Genomic DNA, 22,273 nt, shown 5'->3' with positions numbered 1-22,273 from the left:
AAATTCTTGGTGCAAGGAAAGTTAGCTAGCTTTTGGTTTTTCAACAGAAAGATGCTAGCAATTCCTCTGGGAGATACATGGAAGCTTTCTCTCCAGATTGACTCCTTCAGAGATGCATCTGAGTTCTTGCTTTCTGGTTCTAATAAAAAAAAAACCACTCATTTGAAGGAATTAGTTTTCATCTCCCACTACAGCTTCTCCATAGTGGAAAACCAGAATTTAATCCTTTTTCATGTCTAATATGGTTTACATAAAAGCCAGTTTGATTCAGCAATTAATGTAAAAGGCAAGAAACCACCTTTGCCCTACCTTAGACACAAAGCCAACTGAATGACCTTGAACTAGTCACTTTCCTAATTCCCAGGAAACAGGCAATGGCCAATGCTTTCTGAAAAGCTTGCCAAAAAACTACAGGGACCAATCCAGGCAGTCATGAAAAATTAACACTGACATGAAACCATGAATGTAGCAGTATGGACCACCTAGTTAGCTGCTTTAAGAAGACAGCACAAACTGGTTCTAAACAATAACAACAAAAACAATGCAGCAATAATGTATTGGAACATGTGCAAGAAATATTAGTTGCCTGCAAGCAAAAATTGGTGGAAGACAAAATATGCGAAGTAACAGAAAATGAAGAAGCTAAAATTCTGTAGACTTTAGAAATCAAATAGAAAAACACTTGCCACATAACGATTGTTAATAACAATTGTTGATAAAGAGAAAAAATGTCTGGAGAGTGGAGGCTGGAGAACTTGGAGACAGCAGAACTGAAGAGAAAGAACTGGAGAAGATAACAAAACATAAACACCTAAAATAGAAGTAGAATGAAGAAAGGAAAAAAAGCACCAATCATAATAGGTGTCTTTGGTGCACTTCCAAAACATCTGGAGCACCACTTGAACACCAAAGGTATAGATAAAATAACCATCAGCCAATTGCAAAAGGCAACAGCTTACATTCTATGATAATACTTACAACATTATCAAACAACATTTGCCTATCACAAGCCCTAGGTGGATAAAAATGCAGAAATAGTCTAAATATCTGGCTGACTGTGTGATCAACCATAATACAGCCCCAATGAAGTGGTTATGGGATCTATATGCTCTGAGAAAGATGCCAGCTATGTCAGAGATTCAACTACACTGGACAAGCCTCATCAGAAGAGCCAGAGAAAGAATGGCACAAAGAATTCTCTAAACAATTTAGAGAAACTTATACTGGATTAGTCATTGCCCAGACCAATGAAGACTAGGTGCTAAGCGTTGGGAGTTCCTGGATATCTGGTGACCAAAGGATTACAGAAAAACCAGGACCAGCAGTTGCAGGACTGCTGGAAGACAAAAAATGGTCACCCTTCGCCAATATAAAGATTGAAAATAAAGAAATAATGATTTGCTATTACAAATCAAGTTCAATGAGAAGAGGCTATCTGAAAAGAATTCATCAAATCTGGAAATAACAACATCCAAAATCAGAAATAACAAAACAGAGAATAGCAGATCAAAATCGATTTATAATACAAAATATTCACAGGAGCAGAATTGGAAGAACTGCAAAGACCTGTCAAGGTAATCGATACCTTGCCAAGACTGTAGAGGCAAGCCAGGGAAATTGGCGATAGAGGAAGCCAGGATGATATTGAACCATTTTTATCATCAAACCAGCCACTTTTCCTTTTTTTTCTCCTCAGAAAGAACAGTGTCTTCTGACTGAAAAAAGAGAAGCTGAAGCAAAGAATAACTGAGTATCTATAACACCACAAAAACAAAAGAGTAACGTTGCCTCCTTTGAAGCTTTTTACACACACAAAAAGAATAGCTAGCACAAGTATTAAAAGATGGTAGTACTGCAGTACTGAAGATAAGCATCAGCTCATCGCAATAAACAAATTAACTGATGTACAGCTAAGCTGCAGTTATAACTGAAGGTCTTGGATGGAAAACAAGCACCCAAAAAAGCCAAAAGTTCATGACCAAAATGAAAGATCAGTTTGGAAACTAAGATCAGCATGCTATGATCAGATATAAGCAACCTAGAACAGATGAAAGAAAAGAAATGTCGAGAGGTTGTATTGATCAAGGAGCATAGGTGGACATGAAATTTTGCAAGTACATTAGACAATGGTACTTGCAAGAAGAAAATAGGGCATTGAAAAAAATATCTGGACATTGAAGAAGATGCAGTGAAGCTAGTACTGTATGCCATGAAGGGCTACTCAGTACCAAGGAGACCAAACTGGTCTACAAGAAAGACCAAACAAAGAACAGAAAAAGAGACATTACAAGGCAATGTAGCCCAGGGGTCTCCAATCTTGGTCCCTTTAAGACTTGTGGACTTCAATTCCCAGAAAGCTGGCTGAGGAACTCTGGGAATTGAAGTCCACAAGTCTTAAAGGGACCAAGGTTGGAGGCCCCTGATGTAGCCAGTACATTAAAAAAACAACTGGCAGACAAAGCAGATAACAAGACCTGTCAAAGGCTAAGAGCAGGAAAGTTGAAGAAAGCGATGGAGGATCTAATTCCAAGGATTAAGAACAAATGTATAAACAGCCAGAATTGAGAAGACGGCAACAAACAGCAAATGCCACCTCTGCAAAAAACAAAGCTGAAGAAACACCCAATAAACTACAGCAAAAATATCACACAGATTGATCACAAATGACAGAAAAAACAAATAGCAACACTTGCACGTTGAAATATCTCCAAGAAATACCATTTACCTGCAAGCAAGAGCAGATGGGACCACAAAAGAGACAAAGTAATAAAAAAATAAAGAAGCTTTCTGTGACATTAAGAATTCAAACAGACCAGCAAGTGCGATACAACACCTCAGACTTAAAAATTGTTGACAGGAAAGACGAAATAGCTTGGAATAGTAGTCCTTGCAGTACCTGGAGACATCAAAATAGAAAAGATAGAACTGGAGAAAATCACAAAATATAAAGACTACGGACAGAATTAGAATTATTGTGGCAAAAGAAAACAAAAATAGTACTCTTAGTAATAGGCTGTTTGGGTACAATCTCAAAATAACTGGACCACTACCTGAAAACCATTGGCACTAACAATATCACCATCGGTCAATTCCAAGCTTTACTTTTACATCCTGCAAAGATGCCTTCATATTATTAAACGACAACATCTGCCTATTCCAAGTTCTTGGGAAGGATTAGACAAGTGGACAAAAATGCCAAATCCACTCTAAATATCTAGCTGATGTGTGAGCACAACCATAATAAGGTCTATAATTAACTAACTTCCCCTCAATTATTCTAGCTACACTTGCAATAAATAAACCATAACTGAATTTTATTTTAGACATATCACACAGTAGATCCTGAAATAAATGCTAGTTCTAAATTGATATTCTATGTATATTACCTGGAAATAACAGAACTCAACAGAGAAATCTTCAGAATAAACATAGATAGGACTGGACTGGAAAAAGATTGTTTCTTGGGTGAAAACAAACATGGGTAAATACATTCAAAAATGTTGTTCAATATGAAATAGCATCTATCAATTAATAAGAGAGTGGGTTGTTCCTGGATATTTTTTCCAAGATTCACCAGTGTCCCACTGTAATCTTCCACATTTTTTTTGTGGCATTCTCTGAACTTGTTTGCTGCTTGCAGACTTTTCATTACCGGACTAGGTAACATTATCAGCACTGATGAAGTTACCTAGTTGAATATCTACAAGCAAACAACTAAGGTCAGAGAACACCAAGGACTCCATAGTTCAATCTGAACTAGATATATTCTCTTTTCTCAGAACAGTTTGTTTTTCTTTTTAAGAAGAATTACAATGTACCTGAAATGGTACTTTAGCTTTTTCCTTGAACTCTGAAAAATCTGAAAACCTGCCTTTTGTAGCAGCTGAAAGCTAGAGGAAAGGGGGAGGGTGTCTTTCTTACATTAAAACAAAACAAAACAGAAGTCTCATTGAAGTCAAGGCCTTATCTAAAGGGCAGGTGCTCCAACATCCAGCAGCAAAGATCTGCATAAGGAAGACTGGTGTTATTCCTTCTCTTGAGGCATCTTCTAAATCTTCTCCAAGCTGAAGTCCTTAAGAACAATTCCGTTTGATTGCAGTTCTATCAGTTTCCACAACTTCCAGTGTGGTGGGTTGAAGGACAGCTTCCCAAGATCTAACTGCATTTCCTACCAAGTGCGTAACACCTGCTGGTTTCAATGGGTGACTGTGTTAAGTGTGCCTATCCATTTCCTCATTCCAAGGTTCAGAGCGCAGATTTGCTTCTTTCTGATAAAAGTTGGTGGTGATCCAGGTTGGTGACCCAGCACAATATTATTGTGTACCAGTTGTGGGAACTGGTACACTATGTGTGAACACATAGGCACATACCGCGCAGGAACAAACTTGATACATTCAGTGCTTACAGTGTTGAGTGCATCTCTTAACTGCTAGAATAGCCAACAGGCCTGAAACTGTCCACAAGTTCTACCCAATGGATCCTCTGTTGCCTTGAAACAAAGCTTGAATGGTCCTTCCATCATAAGTAGTTAAGGTACTGTTTCCTCAGGAACAACCCAGTCCAATTTATGACCCGTAAAATAAAGAAAAAATAAAATAAAGAATAAAGAATAAATAAACAGTTCTCTTCACGCTTCTGGGTTACCTGGCCTACCTAATTAAAAGCTGCTCTTCATTTATGTCATTAAGGGACACAAGACCAGCTTTTCGGGCAATCCCTTTGCCCTTCCCATGCCAAAATTAAAACTCATGACAAGAGCATGACTTTCCTTTTCGACTCCTTCACCCACTTAACCGCAGCCACCTGGAGAAGTAAATGGAGAAGATGACACACACACACCCGAAGAATGACATCTCCAAGGCGGCAGGGGAAAACCGGGGCTAGATTCTGCACAGTAACAAGAGTTGGATGGGACCTTGGAGGTCATCTAGTCCAACCCCCTGCTCACGCTGGGATTCGAACCGCAGCACTGCCTGTCTTTCTGATCGGCAAGCTCAGTGTCTTAGCCACCGAGCCACCTAGTCAGGCATTCCCCCCCCCCCTCCCCAAATTCTCCCTTTGACTTTTCTTGGCTCCGAGGCTTGGACCAGCAAAGTGCAAAAGGGTAGAGGATGCGGGGAGAGGAAAAAAAGGTGGAGAGAGCCGGCTGGATCCCTCCAAGAAGACAACAGGTTCTTCTTGAGAGATCTGCCCCCAGCGGCTTGCGGGAATCCAAGCGCGCCCGCCCCGGCTTTTTCCAAAGCTTCGGCATTTCTCACTTGGCTCCGAAGCGAAGGAAACAAAACAGGTGAGCTTCCCTCCTTTCGTCCGCCCCATTTAAGCCACAGCATCTACCCTCCCGGGCGGGGGGAAAAGAAAAAGCCCTTTTGACCTGGGAAAAGGCCGGGTGGGGGATGGATGGAGAGGAGGAGGAGGAGGAGGAGGGGGGGGAGGTCAGGGCGACTAGCACGCGGAGCTTAATCTCGCCTGGGAAGGAAGGAAAGAAGGCACTTACCGGCTTTGCAAGGATCTTTGTAATCTATGGCTTCAGCTTGATCCTCCTGGCTGAAATCGTAACCGTAGTCGAAATCCAAGCCGGAGCAGCGGGAGCGGGAGAGTTTGTTCCAGAGGGCCACCCCAGCCAGCCATACAGCCATCCTCCAGCAAAACATGGTCAGGCTCCTCCGCGTAGAGATGGGCGAGAGAGCGAGGGAGGCGAGGCGCCGGGTGCCAGGAGCGGCGGAGGAGCGTACGTGTGGCGGACGGGGGTGGCGGTGGTGGTGGGTGCTGGAGGGAAACGGCGCCGTGGGAAGGAAAAGGGCAGCGAATGTCTCGTCCGCGCCGACAGGCTTCTCTTCTCCAGGGGGGGTTCGGACCCGGAGCTGGGGCTTCCCCCCATGCAAATGAATCGGGAGGCTGCCGTGCGCGTGGGCGGCTGTGTCTGTGTGTGTGTGTGTGTGTGTGTGTGCGCGCGTGGAGGGCGAAGGGGTCCGACCCCCCGCGAAGAGGGAAGTTGCAAAGCGGAGAGGCGCTGACTCGCCCTCCTGCCCTCTCCCAGTGCCCGGCTTCCCCTCCTCGCCTCTGTCAAAGGCCGAGCAAACTTTTCCGCCTTCCCGCCACCGGGGCGGCAGCAGCAGGAGAAGCAGCAGCAGCAGCAGCCTCGGACTCCCGGGAGCTCTTCTGCCCTGGGATCGGCGACGGAGCCAAGCGGTTGGAAGAATCCCTTTTTCTCCCGGTCGCCTCTCGCCGAGCTTTCCGCTGTTGGGCGCTTAAAGTCGGGCTGCACATCAGCAAACTGGAAGGGGAAAAAAAAAAGAGATGCCCTGGAAGGTGGAAGCGGGGTGGGGGAGGGGGGAGGACGGCCAGGAGCACGGTCAGCCCTGCAGTGATGGCAACGCCGTCAGCAAACAGGAGAGGAAGGAAAAGTGCAAAGTGCTTCCCCGTCTGCCTCTTTCTTTCTTTCTTTCTTTCTTTCTTTCTTTCTTTCTTTCTTCCTTCCTTCCTTCCTTCCTTCCTTCCTTCCTTCCTTCCTTCCTTCCTTCTTTTCTTTTTTTGGAATAATTTGTCTAGAGTTTCCTTATTCCCGCTTCCTCCTCCTCCTCTTCCTCCTCTCCCCCCCTCCTTTTAATTAGCAAAATACGTCCAGCAGAAGCTTGGCCGTCAGCATCTTGCTTACTTCTTCCGAGCGGCAGGACCACAGGATCCGGGCTGCTTTCTGATCTGCTGCCCTGATAGCCTTAGGAAAACACGCGCGCCTGTCCGCTCTGCCCCGTTCGCCATGCAGCTGCTGTCTGTCGAGATAAGCGGAGCGGAGCAGAAGTTTAGGGAGCGGAGAGGGACCGGAGAGGAGCGGAGCGGCGGGGGGGAGGGCGGGAGAGGAATCAAAAGGCCGGGCGCGATTGCTTCGCGGTGGCCCCCCGAGGTCGCCCCGAATCCGGAAACGAAGATGGGAAGCAGGTTCGGCGAAGGTGGCCGTCCCAGGCGATGAGAAAGAGGATCGCGGCGCTTTCCCCGGTTTCTGCCTCTGTCGCTTTCCGCTGCCAGCGTGCAGGGCGCGAGAAAAGGAAGGAAAGTTGTTTTTGTTTGGGGAAATCTTTTTTTTTTTTTTTGCTTTTTTTTTTTTAAGGCCTCCACCGGTTTGTTGAACGGGATATTAAGACCACGACCATCGACGGGCGAAGTTCAGCCAAAGGAAAGCAGCTTCAGATGTAGGCTTTAAACAAACAAACAAACAAACACGCGAAAGCAAACGCAGAGCTGAGGAATAATACGAAACAAAGCAGGTTGCGCATCAGCGGCGAACAGTTGCAGTTAATAAATTTATATATATATATATTTGCAGGCAGCAAAGTCGCCCTCGGCTTCCCAGCGGATGCGAAAGGTTAACGGGGGTTTTCAGAAGCAAAGTTTCCGCCGCAGCTTCATCTCCTGCCCTTCCCTTGCTTGGAAGTGCGTGCTGCGCGCTCGCTTGCAGCGTCCAGATTCCCAAACGTAGGCAGGCAGGCAGGCAGGCAGTCTTGAGGGCTGGATTTGTTTTCTAAGCCAGCCAAACGAATCAGCGACTTTAAAATCGGACTTAGCCGATCAGCCTGGAAAATCAAACGTGGAGCTCCACTTAAGAAAATCATAGCACAGCTCTATATCTCCCAGAGAGCCCGGGAGGGTTAGGGGGACTGGGACGCTTCATTTTAGGCATAAGATTTATAAGGCATGCCAGTATTAGAATAGAAGTAGTGTCAAACTACGCGGTGGCTCAGTGGCTAGGACGCTGAGCTTGTCAATCGAAAGGTCGGCAGTTCAGTGGTTGGAATCGCTAGTGCCACCTAATGGGGTGAGCTCCTGTTACTTGTCCCAGCTTCTGCCAACCTAGCAGTTCGAAATAATGTAAAAGTTTCAAGTAGAAAAATAGGGACCACCTTTGGTGGGAAGGTAACAGCGTTTAGTCATGCCGGCCACATGACCACAGAGACGTCTTCAGACACGGCTGGCTCTTCGGCTTTGAAACGGAGATGAGCACCGCCCCCTAGAGTCGGGAACAACTAGCACGTATGTGCAAGGGGAACCTTTACCTTAGTGTCAAATTGTTAACATGCTCTCAGGTTTATTTTTTAAAACAAACCAACAGACTTTCCTGCTGTCTACAAAGAACAACTGTCCACATTTATTCATACTCATTTCATGTGCTCATGTCCATGTTTATACTTATACCTGTTATTTCGTACATGTTTGACAAAATAAATAAATAAAGAGTCCACATACAAAAAGGGAGGGGGGAAAGAGACTCTATTTAATCAGATTTTTCCAAATGCTCCTGTTGGGAAGATACACACTTAACTGGGCCATCCAAAAGAAGATGCTTTCCTACAGTGGTGGGATTCAGCCAGTTCGCACCACTTCGGGAGAACTGGTTGTTAACTTTCTGAGCAGTTTGGCAAACTGGTTGTTGGAAGAAATCATTAGGGCAGAGAACAGGTTGTTAAATTACTTGAATCCCAAGACTGCTTTCCTATCTTCCTATAAGTTGGGATGCTTACAGGTCGCTTATGGTTGCAAAAATGGTACCTTGTATAACAAACAGCTAAGCCGACAGGTTTCCCTCTTGCTCCCTGCAAGATACTCAGGGCAAAAAACATGCAAGGCAAGCCCTTCAGATCAAGACCAAGACTTGAGATGTCACCAGTAACACTAAACCCTGAATTTCCGTCCAGAGGTTAATGTATACATGGGAGTTCATCATCACATCTACAATGAAACTGCTTCATCATCACATCTGCGGTCATAAATGCTGCTGACTATAGAGCCCTGGGAGGTTAGTGAATGTTTGAGGAAAAGGCACAACAGGAGGCTGGTAGATGTGATGTGATTAAAACAAACATCCGAGAAACAGGGCATCTTGTCCACAGGATTTATTCAATACTCTTATATGTTTTAATAGCCTTAATGGTTAAAAAGTGGCCCAGCCTCTCTTTGTTGTCCTGATGGAAAAGCTGTTTTTCCATTCAAAATTGTTCTCGTCTGTAGAAAGACTGTTTACCCCCACAGCATAATGTTATGCTGGTGCAGAATATTATTTTTTGAACCCCCGCCCCAAAAAAAGCAGAATATCAAATAAAAAGATGGTTTTCTTTAAAAACCCTCTATGTTTGCTTTATTTTATGGATGCTATACAATAAACCAAAGCTGGGGCGTGATATTTTTTTTTTCTGCTGGAAGCAAAGGACAAAAATAGAGCCTTCTCATATTCCATGTATAGAAGCAATCCAAGGTGACAGTTCAGAATGCTCAGAATCTGTTTTCCTTTACACTTGGGAAGAGCAGGGGAGTTCGGAAAGCTTGAGGCATCTTTGCCTTTTGATATCTTCCTATTGCTTCGGTAGCTGGGCAGAACCTGCCCTGTAAAATGACAGTGAGATTTATTTTTGAAATTCCCAGAATTATACCTCCTTATTACGTTTGCTGCCATATGACTAAATACCTTCGTTTTTGAAGAAAGTTGGAAAATTGGAATTGCAAAAAAAATAAGATCAGGGGTCCTCAAACTACAGCCTGCGGGCCAGACACAACCCACCGAAGACATTAATCCGGCCCGCGCAGGACCATGAGGCTGCCTCGCCCACATCGCCCCACTTACCCACCAGCTCCCACCTGCTTTCTGGATGCCGGGGAGGTCAAAAATGGGATGCGCAGAGACCTCAGGAGGCCAAAACCAGGCCGTTTTTGGACGGCGGAGTGGTTCTGGGGGCCAAAAACAGGATGGGATATTTTTGGCCTCCAGGGAGGGATAAGAGAGAGAAAGACACACACACACACACAGAGAGAGAAGTCCCTCACACTCCTCCCTAAGGCAGCCACATCCCTTCACTAACCTGCTTTCCACCCACAGGAGCATAACAAATTAAAGTTTAATTTGTGTGTATTGTTTAATGGACTGCTAAATTGGCCACATCCACCCAGTCGCATGACCACCTAGCCATGCCCACCCAACCGGTCTGGCCCCCTCTAAGAGTCTGAGGGACCATGAACTGACCCACTGTTTAAAAAGTTTGAGGACCCCTGCTCAAGATCAACAGATCTTAGCCAATTGGTGCCATAGCTTTTACCAAGACCAACATCGTACAAATGTTATCGAAAAGGTTTTAACACAGTGGAGCACATTAATTATCCTCTGTATTAAGAATGGAATGGATGGAGTAGAAGAAGGCTTTTTAATTCAATATGTATGGCAATAAACTCATTTTATCAACATCTGACAAGATACTTGTTTGATTAAAAAAAAATCTGTAAAAATTCAATCAATAAAATCCAGGTCTTGAGTAAAGAATTCAAATCTTACAAATAAAAACTTCAATCAATTGCCCTGATTACAAATTTTAAAAATGTACCTTGTTATGGGCTTAGAAACTGTCCTGGGATAGAATCAGACATAAGAGGATTTTAATGATTGACTACAGGTAGTCCTCAACTTACGATCACAATTAAGCCCAAAAGTTATGTTGTTAAGCGAGACATTTGTTAAGTGAGTTTTGCTCCACTTTACAACCTTTCTTGCCTCAGTTGTTAAGTGACTCATTGCAGCTGATAAAAGAGTAACCCAGTTGTTAAGCAAAACTGGCTCCCCCTTTGACTTCGCTTGTCAGAAGTTTGCAAAAGGTGATCACATGGACACAACAAAGGTCATAAATAGGTCATAAATATAAATATAAATATAAATATAAATATAAATTAGGAAATAATTTGTATTAGATATATTTTTGAAGGAGAGGGAATTGAGAGTGAATAAGCGTGAGAGACTAGAGATTATAATTTAGGAATTATTTTAGATTATGATTGTTAGTTTTGATACCCTGCATTTTGTTCTGGGAAGTCGGGGTGGGGGTGTGGAAGGAATCAGTTGAGGTTAGTGATGGAGTGATGGTTAATGTACAGGGATTATTGAAGATGTATAAATATAATTAATGTAGGGTCGGGTCTGACCAGTTGCCATTTTAGAACGGGGAGGGAGAAAGAGAGAGTAGGAGGTAGGAAAGAGGAGAAGAGGAAGGAAGAGGGTAGAAGAGGAGAAGGAAGGTGTAGGGTGGAGGGAGGGAGTGGATAAGAGAAGGAGGAAGGTTTGGAAAGTAAAGAAGGTAGAAGAGGGAAGAAGGTTAAAAGGGGTGGTGACTGGCAGGCCCGACTAATTGTATATAACTGTACATTGATGAATTATTTGATAAGATTGTAAAATAAAACTTTTATATAATAAAAAAATATATAAACCAGCTGCCAAGCATCTGAATTTTTGATCACATGATCATGGGGATGTTGGAAAAGTGGTAACTGTGAAAAATGGTCATAAATCATGTTTTAAATGCCATTGCAACTTTCAACGGTGACTAAATAAACTGTTGTAGGTTGATTGACTGTATTTCCCAAATGGTGTCATAGCTGCAAAAAAAAAAAGTATGCAGTCTCTAATGTCCCCGTCTGCCTAAGTGAGTTCGGAATTAAATTTATCTTCCTGCAGGAAATTTAATTATTCTAGAAAGTTACCCATAGAATAGAATAGAATAGAATAGAATAGAATAGAATAGAATAGAATAGAATAGAATAGAATAGAATAGAATAGAATAGAATATTTTATTGGCCAAGTGTGATTGGACACACAAGGAATTTGTGTTGGTGCATACTCTCTCGGAGTACATAAAAGAAAAGATACGTTCATCAAGAATTCTAAGGTACAACACAACAGTATAGTCATAGGGTACAAATAGGGTACAAATAGGTTTCAAAGATCCTGGAGCACAGGGGAGCTGCCAGAGGACTGGAAAAGAGCTGATGTAGTTCCCATCTTCAAAAAAGGAAAAAAAACAGATCCAGGAAACTACAGACCTATCAGTCTGACCTCAATACCGGGGAAGATTCTGGAAAAGATAATCAAGCAACGAATCACCGAACACCTAGAAGCAAACAAAGTAATAACCAAAAGCCAACATGGGTTTGTCAAAAACAGATCATGCCAGACTAATCTTATCGCATTCTTTGACAAAATGACAAAATTAGTAGACCAGAGGAATGCTGTTGATATAATTTACTTGGACTTCAGTAAAGCATTTGATAAAGTAGACCATAACCTACTACTAGATAAAGTAGAAAAATGTGGGTTAGACAGCACCACCACCAGATGGATTCGTAACTGGCTGACCAACCGCACTCAACGTGTAGTCCTCAACGGAACTACATCCACATGGAGGGAAGTATGCAGTGGAGTACCCCAAGGCTCTGTTTTAGGCCCAGTACTCTTCAACATCTTCATCAATGACTTGGACGAGGGGATAGATGGGGAACTCATCAAATTTGCAGATGACACCAAGCTGGCAGGAATAGCCAACACTCCAGAAGATAGGCTCAAGTTACAGAAAGATCTTGACAGACTTGAACATTGGGCGCTATCTAACAAAATGAAATTCAACAGTGGAAAAAGTAAGATTCTACATTTAGGCCAAAAAATCAAAATGCACCAGTACCGTATATGTGGTACCTTGCTCAATAGTAGTACCTGTGAGAGGGATCTTGGAGTCCTAGTGGATAACCATCTAGATATGAGCCAGCAGTGTGCAGCAGCTGTTAAAAAAGCCAACACAGTTCTGGGCTGCATAAACAGAGGGATAGAATCAAGATCACGTGAAGTGTTAGTACCACTTTATAATGCCTTGGTAAGGCCACACTTGGAATATTGCATCCAGTTTTGGTCGCCACGATGTAAAAAAGATGTTGAGACTCTAGAAAGAGTGCAGAGAAGAGCAACAAAGATGATTAGGGGACTGGAGGATAAAACATATGAAGAACGGTTGCAGGAACTGGGTATGTCTAGCTTAACAAAAAGAAGGACTAGGGGAGACATGATAGCAGTGTTCCAATATCTCAGGGGCTGCCACAAAGAAGAGGGAGTCAGGCTGTTCTCCAGAGCACCTGAGGGTAGAACAAGAAGCAATGGGTGGAAACTGATCAAGGAAAGAAGCAACTTAGAACTAAGGAGAAATTTCCTGACAGTTAGAACAATTAATAAGTGGAACGACTTGCCTTCAGAAGTTGTGAATGCTCCAACACTGGAAATTTTTAAGAAAATGTTGGATAACCATCTGACTGAGATGGTGTAGGGTTTCCTGCCTGGGCAGGGGGTTGGACTAGAAGGCCTCCAAGGTCCCTTCCAACTCTGATGTTATGTTATGTTATGTTAAATAAGCAATCAGGAAACAGTGGGTTTCTACCAGTTTGCCCTGGTTCAGACGAACCGGTAATGGCGGCGGCCAGAGGCTCTGTCTGGATGTCATCACAGATGCTGTGCACATGTGCAGAAGGTTCTGTGCATGCGTAGAAGCGCCATATGTGAGCAAAGCGAGTGAGCGCACATGCGCACTCCCGGTTGCAAACCGGTAGCAAAGATAAGAGGAACCCACTACTGATACACATCATTTCTTAATCTCCAGACAGCAATATGTTCTGGCTTTAGCTTCACTTAACAGATATACTTGAAGACAATTGGTCTTAAAGACCTCTAAGAAAGCTAAGAAAACACTTGGACATGTTTATGCCAAGATACTAAGGCAACTTGACCTGGAAAGATAAGACAAAGAGGTCGCAGTTATAATATTAATAGCTTAAGAAAAATGTATACCTTCGATTTGCCGTTTCTAGTCAATTGTGAAAAAAAGAACAAGCCCATGAATCATGTTTTTGCAAGCTGTTTAATTTACCAGCCATTTTTGAACCAGAGGATTTTTTACCCTCCCAAATCACACATAAACATCTAATACCAGCCCACTCATAACTCTGATATTCCATCTGTCAATATACAGCATCAAAGTCTGTCCATACAGCCATTCCCTAGTAGATAACAAAAGCACAGAGGGGCTGTCTAATTGGAGAGCCCTTACTGCATTTTCCTGTTTATCCAAAGGTTTGTGAAGCCGTTGCAATATATTCTTTTTAAAAATCATTAAAAAGTCAAAAAAAAAAATAGCCAGTAACATTTCATTTTGTTTCAGGATAGCTTTGTTTGTCAGTCTTAAAAAGAATCTGTTCTTTATTCTGATTATATAATGTTGTCAGATACAGTGATAACCTCCCTTCGCTGCCAGGAATGTTAAGAAGCAGAAAATATTTAGATGAAAAATTCTTCATGACATGCATTGCAGTCTGGTTCTTTAAATTTAAATGCATCTATATTATACTATTATTCAATTGACTACTTCTTTTAACTTACGTTATTATGTAGCAGCATTTACCAATAGTGAACCAGTTATAGATGGAGTGCTTTTTTAAAAAAAATGTTTTATTCAAGGGGAGAAAGTATTAATTGAATCTAATACATTTCCAATCCTTTCAAGCCTATTCATACAATGATGGTTAATTTTCTCTTCATTTTATTCAGAAATGTATCTCAATGACTCGACGAACACATATCTCAGCTATCTTAATTGGCTTTCTTTAGTTTTACTTTTTCTCCTCAGGATGAAAGTGACAACAGCTTTTCTAGTTAATCTTTTTGTTATTGTTGTTGTTCACAACCTTAACAATAACATTACCCAAGCAAATTCCCTCCAGATGTGAACTGCAACTCCCATCACTTCATAACAGCATGAACTCAATGGAATTTCCTTCCATGTAAATAAACCTTCATAAACCCCAGGTTAAGTGGATATCGTATTAATCCTAAACTTAATCTAAATAATAAACTTTCTGTTCCCAGGGGAAAATACTACATGGACAAGAAAATATTTTGATGTGCGAGACAGAGACCAATTCCACCACCCTAAACATTTTTAACAGGATCAAAATATGTGCTTTTTCATGCTAGGTTAATCTTATCTAGTTTATTACTGGATTGGTATGAGGGTGACCCAAATGCCAGTCCACTCTAAGCCATGGTAACTCATTTGGTGCCTTTGGACCATTTATTCATAGCCCAACCTACTTATAACTGAGATTTATTTTTGAAATTCCCAGAATTATACCTCCTTATTACGTTTGCTGCCATATGACTAAATACCTTCGTTTTTGAAGAAAGTTGGAAAATTGGAATTGCAAAAAAAATAAGATCAGGGGTCCTCAAACTACAGCCTGCGGGCCAGACACAACCCACCGAAGACATTAATCCGGCCCGCGCAGGACCATGAGGCTGCCTCGCCCACATCACCCCGCCTACCCACCAGCTCCCACCTGCTTTCTGGATGCCGGGGAGGTCAAAAATGGGATGCGCAGAGACCTCAGGAGGCCAAAACCAGGCCCGTTTTTGGACAGCGGAGTGGTTCTGGGGGCCAAAAACAGGATGGGATATTTTTGGCCTCCAGGGAGGGATAAGAGAGAGAAAGACACACACACAGAGAGAGAGAGAGAAGTCCCTCACACTCCTCCCTAAGGCAGCCACATCCCTTCACTAACCTGCTTTCCACCCACAGGAGCATAACAAATTAAAGTTTAATTTGTGTGTATTGTTTAATGGACTGCTAAATTGGCCACATCCACCCAGTCGCATGACCACCTAGCCATGCCCACCCAACCGGTCTGGCCCCCTCTAAGAGTCTGAGGGACCATGAACTGACCCACTGTTTAAAAAGTTTGAGGACCCCTGCTCAAGATCAACAGATCTTAGCCAATTGGTGCCATAGCTTTTACCAAGACCGACATCGTACAAATGTTATCGAAAAGGTTTTAACACAGTGGAGCACATTAATTATCCTCTGTATTAAGAACGGAATGGATGTAGTAGAAGAAGGCTTTTTAATTCAATATGTATGGCAATAAACTCATTTTATCAACATCTGACAAGATACTTGTTTGATTAAAAAAAAATCTGTAAAAATTCAATCAATAAAATCCAGGTCTTGAGTAAAGAATTCAAATCTTACAAATAAAAACTTCAATCAATTGCCCTGATTACAAATTTTAAAAATGTACCTTGTTATGGGCTTAGAAACTGTCCTGGGATAGAATCAGACATAAGAGGATTTTAATGATTGACTACAGGTAGTCCTCAACTTACGATCACAATTAAGCCCAAAAGTTATGTTGTTAAGCGAGACATTTGTTAAGTGAGTTTTGCTCCACTTTACAACCTTTCTTGCCTCAGTTGTTAAGTGACTCATTGCAGCTGATAAAATAGTAACCCAGTTGTTAAGCAAAACTGGCTCCCCCTTTGATTTAGCTTGTCAGAAGTTTGCAAAAGGTGATCACATGGACATAACAAAGGTCATAAATAGGTCATAAATATAAATATAAATATAAATATAAATATAAATTAGGAAATAATTTGTATTAGATATATTTTTGAAGGAGAGGGGAATTGAGAGTGTGAATAAGCGTGGAGAGACTAGAGATTATAATTTAGGAATTATTTTAGATTATGATTGTTAGTTTTGATACCCTGCATTTTGTTCTGGGAAGTCGGGTGGGGTGGGGGTAAAGGGAAGGGAAGTGGGTGGTTGAGGTTAGTGATGGAGTGATGGTTAATGTACAGGGATTATTGAAGATGTATAAATATAATTAATGTAGGGTCGGGTCTGACCAGTTGCCATTTTAGAACGGTGGGAGGGAGAAAAGAGAGAGTAGGAGGTAGGAAAGAGGAGAAGAGGAAGGAAGATAGAAGAGGAGAAGAGTGTAGGGTGGAGGGAGGAGTGGATGTAGATAAGAGAAGGAGAGGAAGGTTTGGAAAGTAAAAGAAGGTAGAAGAGGGAAGAAGGTTAAAAAGGGGGGTGGTGACTGGGCAGGCCCGACTAATTGTATATAACTGTACATTGGATGAATTATTTGATAAGATTGTAAAAATAAAACTTTTTTATATAATAAAAAAAATATATAAACCAGCTGCCAAGCATCTGAATTTTTGATCACATGATCATGGGGATGTTGGAAAAGTGGTAACTGTGAAAAATGGTCATAAATCATGTTTTAAATGCCATTGCAACTTTCAACGGTGACTAAATAAACTGTTGTAGGTTGATTGACTGTATTTCCCAAATGGTGTCATAGCTGCAAAAAAAAAAAAGTATGCAGTCTCTAGTGTCCCCGTCTGCCTAAGTGAGTTCGGAATTAAATTTATCTTCCTGCAGGAAATTTAATTATTCTAGAAAGTTACCCATAGAATAGAATAGAATAGAATAGAATAGAATAGAATAGAATAGAATAGAATAGAATAGAATAGAATAGAATAGAATTTTTTATTGGCCAAGTGTGATTGGACACACAAGGAATTTGTGTTGGTGTATACTCTCTCGGAGTACATAAAAGAAAAGATACGTTCATCAAGAATTCTAAGGTACAACACTTAATGATAGTCATAGGGTACAAATAAGCAATCAGGAAATAATATATTTATTTTTTATTTATTTATTAATCATACTTATATACCGCACCATCTCCCGTAGGACTCACAGGCATATTAAAACAATATAATAAATAAGCATTAAAACCCAGTTAAAACTAAATATTATCATGGCCTGATCACTAAAACAGTAAAAACCAGTAAAAACCCCATTAAAATTTGCTAAAACATTTTATTCTTAGGCTAGTCCAGCGCGCTGAAATAATAGAGTCTTCAGTTCACGTCTGAAGGTCCGGAGGTCGGGGAGTTGTCGTAATCCTGGAGGAAGCTCGTTCCACAGGGCTGGTGCCGCCACAGAGAAGGCCCTCCCCCTGGGGGCCGCCAACCTACATTGTTTGGTCGACGGCACCCTGAGGAGGCTCACTCTGTGGGAGCGCACAGGTCGTTGGGAGGCAATCGGCGGCAGAAGGCGGTCTCGAAGGTATCCCGGTCTTAAGCCTAATATACACATCGGTGGTGGGTTTCTACCAGTTTGCCCTGGTTCAGGCGAACCGGTAATGGCGGCGGCCAGAGGCTCTGTCTGGACGTCATCACAGATGCTGTGCACATGTGCAGAAGGTTCTGTGCATGTGTAGAAGCGCCATGTGTGAGCAAAGCGAGTGAGCGGACATGCGCACTCCCGGTTGCAAACCGGTAGCAAAGATAAGAGGAACCCACTACTGATACACATCATTTCTTAATCTCCAGACAGCAATATGTTCTGGCTTTAGCTTCACTAACAGATATACTTGAAGACAATTGGTCTTAAAGACCTCTAAGAAAGCTAAGAAAACACTTGGACATGTTTATGCCAAGATACTAAGGCAACTTGACCTGGAAAGATAAGACAAAGAGGTCGCAGTTATAATATTAATAGCTTAAGAAAAATGTATACCTTCGATTTGCCGTTTCTAGTCAATTGTGAAAAAAAGAACAAGCCCATGAATCATGTTTTTGCAAGCTGTTTAATTTACCAGCCATTTTTGAACCAAAGGATTTTTTACCCTCCCAAATCACACATAAACATCTAATACCAGCCCACTCATAACTCTGATATTCCATCTGTCAATATACAGCATCAAAGTCTGTCCATACAGCCATTCCCTAGTAGATAACAAAAGCACAGAGGGGCTGTCTAATTGGAGAGCCCTTACTGCATTTTCCTGTTTATCCAAAGGTTTGTGAAGCCGTTGCAATATATTCTTTTTAAAAATCATTAAAAAGTCAAAAAAAAAAATAGCCAGTAACATTTCATTTTGTTTCAGGATAGCTTTGTTTGTCAGTCTTAAAAAGAATCTGTTCTTTATTCTGATTATATAATGTTGTCAGATACAGTGATAACCTCCCTTCGCTGCCAGGAATGTTAAGAAGCAGAAAATATTTAGATGAAAAATTCTTCATGACATGCATTGCAGTCTGGTTCTTTAAATTTAAATGCATCTATATTATACTATTATTCAATTGGCTACTTCTTTTAACTTACGTTATTATGTGGCAGCATTTACCAATAGTGAACCAGTTATAGATGGAGTGCTTTTTTTAAAAAAAAATGTTTTATTCAAGGGGAGAAAGTATTAATTGAATCTAATACATTTCCAATCCTTTCAAGCCTATTCATACAATGATGGTTAATTTTCTCTTCATTTTATTCAGAAATGTATCTCAATGACTCGACGAACACATATCTCAGCTATCTTAATTGGCTTTCTTTAGTTTTACTTTTTCTCCTCAGGATGAAAGTGACAACAGCTTTTCTAGTTAATCTTTTTGTTATTGTTGTTGTTCACAACCTTAACAATAACATTACCCAAGCAAATTCCCTCCAGATGTGAACTGCAACTCCCATCACTTCATAACAGCATGAACTCAATGGAATTTCCTTCCATGTAAATAAACCTTCATAAACCACAGGTTAAGTGGATATCGTATTAATCCTAAACTTAATCTAAATAATAAACTTTCTGTTCCCAGGGGAAAATACTACATGGACAAGAAAATATTTTGATGTGCGAGACAGAAACCAATTCCACCACCCTAAACATTTTTAACAGGATCAAAATATGTGCTTTTTCATGCTAGGTTAATCTTATCTAGTTTATTACTGGATTGGCATGAGGGTGACCCAAATGCCAGTCCACTCTAAGCCATGGTAACTCATTTGGTGCCTTTGGACCATTTATTCATAGCCCAATCTACTTAACTGAGATGTAATGAAAGAAGTAAGAACATTTACCGTATATACTCGAATATAAGCCGATCCGAGTATAAGCCGAGGTCCCCAATTTTACCCCAAAAACTGGGGTAAACTGGGGACTCGAGTATAAGCCGAGGGTGGGAAATGAGGCACCTACCGGTTGAAACCCTCCTCCTCAGCTGAGAAGGCTGGCGGCTCCCCGCCCGCCTCTCACTGCACCGCAGGGCTTCCGTCCGGTAAAATGTGAAAAAGAAAAAAACTCGAGTATAAGCCGTATATACTCGAGTATAAGCCGAGGGGCTTAAAAAAAAAAAAAAACTCGAGTATAAGCCGTATAGACCCGAGTATAAGCCGAGGGGACATTTTTCAGCACAAAAAACGTGCTGAAAAACTCGGCTTATACTCGAGTATATACGGTATATTGTTCTGTTATCATTGAATTCATTAAAGTTTCAGATGAAAGTAATAAAGGGACAAACCCAAAGCAATTCTATCTGTAGAAGACATGTCTGTATGAGGCTTCAGGGTTAAATCCATGCTGTTTCCTCCTGTCTGTTATTCCATTTCCAGCTATGCATAAGTAACTATGCCTGAAAGGGAAGATATGCGCTTACGCATATCAGTGTTTCCCATTCAAAGTGTGGGAAGTGCCATACAGCAATTCCTCATATGTTGACTGAAATGATATATAAAGGTCAGCATGATTCTTATTTGTGGGCATTTTCTCTGATTTTTTTTTAAATATAGTTATTTTTTAAACTAATGTGAATCCCAGGAAACTTTATTACTAAGATGGTTTGATGAAAAGGATGCAAAGATTTTACTCTATCATAAACAACTACATTTGTTTTTTGGGGGTTTTTTTGGTGTGTGTCGGTACCCCTTGCTCTCATCAGGGAATAAAATAATAATAATAATAATAATAATAATAATAATAATAATAATAATAATAATAATAATAATAACGACAACGACAATAATAACAAGAACAACAGCAACAGAGTTGGAAGGGACCTTGGAGGTCTTCTAGTCCAACCTCCTGCCCAGGCAGGAAACCCTACACCATTTCAGACAGATGGTTATCCAACATTTTCTTAAAAATTTCCAGTGTTGGAGCATTCACAACTTCTGCAGGCAAGTTATTCCACTGATTAGTTGTTCTAACTGTCAGGAAAATTCTCCTTAGTTCTAAGTTGCTTCTCTCCTTGATTAGTTTCCACCCATTGCTTCTTGTTCTACTCTCAGGTGCTTTGGAGAATAGTTTGACTCCCTCTTCTTTGTGGCAACCCCGAGATATTGGAACACTGCTGTCATGTCTCCCCTAGTCCTTCTTTTCATTACACTAGGCATACCCAGTTCCTGCAACCGTTCTTCACATGTTCTAGCCTCCAGTCCCCTAATCATCTTTGTTGCTCTTCTCTGCACTCTTTCTAGAGTCTCAACATCTTTTTTACACTGTGGCAATCAAAACTGAATGCAATATTCCAGGTGTGGCCTTACCAAGTCATTATAAAGTGGTATTAACACTTCATGTGATCTTGATTCTATCCCTCTGTTTATGCAGCCCAGAACTGTATTGGTGTCATGTCCCCCTCCCACTCCGACGACCGGGTCTAGGAAGTCTGTATCAAGCGTGGCCACGAAGCCTCTGCAGCTTTGCCAAATTCCTTTCAGATTTCTCAGGGCAGGCAGGAATCCAAGTTGTGACTTCAACAAACTAGATGAGACTTTGCTTGACTCAAGGAATGCCAAAAGCAGGTCCTTTATATAGGCTGTGGGGTGTGGCTCCATGACTCAGCATTTATCCAGGCCTGCCCCTTCCTTCCTTCTGCTGACGTCGCCTCTCAGATCTCCGGAAGCGAGGATCCTCCCTCTTTGAATTGTTTTCTGCTGTTTGAGAAAGGGAGGGGTCAGAAGGAGTAGGGCCGAGTAATTCCAATCCGTGGCTGACTTCCTCTGATGGCTGAGCAAAGGAATACATGCCTTATGTGTGAGGTTTGTTTGTTCATTCCTGACATCCTGTCCGGGCATGGGGCCAGGGCCGGGGGCTGGAGGCATGACAGGCCGTTCATCTTCATTATCAGACTCCAAGTCTAATAGCAGGCCTGGGAGGAAACGGTAGGGGCCCGGCTGAGGAGAGGAGGGAGGATGAGGCACAACACTTGGCTTTTTTGGCAGCTGCTGCACGCTGCTGGCTCATATCTAAATGGTTGTCCACTAGGACTCCAAGATCCCTCTCACAGTTACTACTATTGAGCAAGTTACCACATATCTGGTACCTGTGCATTTTGTTTTTTTTGGCCTAAGTGTAGAACCTTACTTTTTTCACTGTTGAATTTCATTTTGTTAGATAGCGCCCAATGTTCTAGTCTGTCAAGATCTTTCTGTATCTTGAGCCTATTTTCTGGAGTGTTGGCTATTCCTGCCAGCTTGGTATCATCCGCAAATTTGATGAGTTCCCCATCTATCCCCTCGTCCAAGTCATTGATGAAGATGATGAAGAATACTGGGCCTAAAACAGAGCCTTGGGGTACTCCACTGCATACTTCCCTCCATGTGGATGTAGTTCTGTTGAGGACTACACGTTGAGTGCGGTTGGTCAGCCAGTTATGAATCCATCTGGTGGTGGTGCTGTCTAATCCACATTTTTCTACTTTATCTAGTAGTAGGTTATGGAAATTAAATGTTCACAACTGTGAAAAGTTACTTAAAATAAGATCCAGGAAAATTTAATTGGGAAAATGTTATTCATAGTTGAAGAG

The 22,273-nt window shown here is 41.7% G+C and overlaps 1 protein-coding gene and 1 long non-coding RNA gene across 2 annotated transcripts in view; one reads left to right on the top strand and one right to left on the bottom strand.

The window, feature by feature from the left end:
* The window catches only part of TLL1 (tolloid like 1), a 162,329-nt gene extending 156,095 nt beyond the window's left edge, over positions 1 to 6,234 (bottom strand). Inside the window, exon 1 of the mRNA XM_058193320.1 lies at positions 5,495 to 6,234. Within this exon, the coding sequence (XP_058049303.1) occupies positions 5,495 to 5,651 (157 nt within the window). The 5' untranslated portion in view covers positions 5,652 to 6,234. The remainder of the gene's footprint in view (positions 1 to 5,494) is intronic.
* Positions 5,131 to 22,273, top strand: part of LOC131203284 (uncharacterized) — a 46,850-nt gene continuing 29,707 nt past the window's right edge. The window contains exon 1 of the long non-coding RNA XR_009156333.1: positions 5,131 to 5,287. This is a non-coding gene — a long non-coding RNA (uncharacterized LOC131203284). The remainder of the gene's footprint in view (positions 5,288 to 22,273) is intronic.

This window comes from Ahaetulla prasina, chromosome 8 (assembly GCF_028640845.1).
Source record: "Ahaetulla prasina isolate Xishuangbanna chromosome 8, ASM2864084v1, whole genome shotgun sequence".
NCBI lineage: Eukaryota > Metazoa > Chordata > Lepidosauria > Squamata > Colubridae > Ahaetulla > Ahaetulla prasina.
Note: the sequence above shows the minus strand (reverse complement) of the source record. Positions and strands in the feature narration are given on the sequence as shown.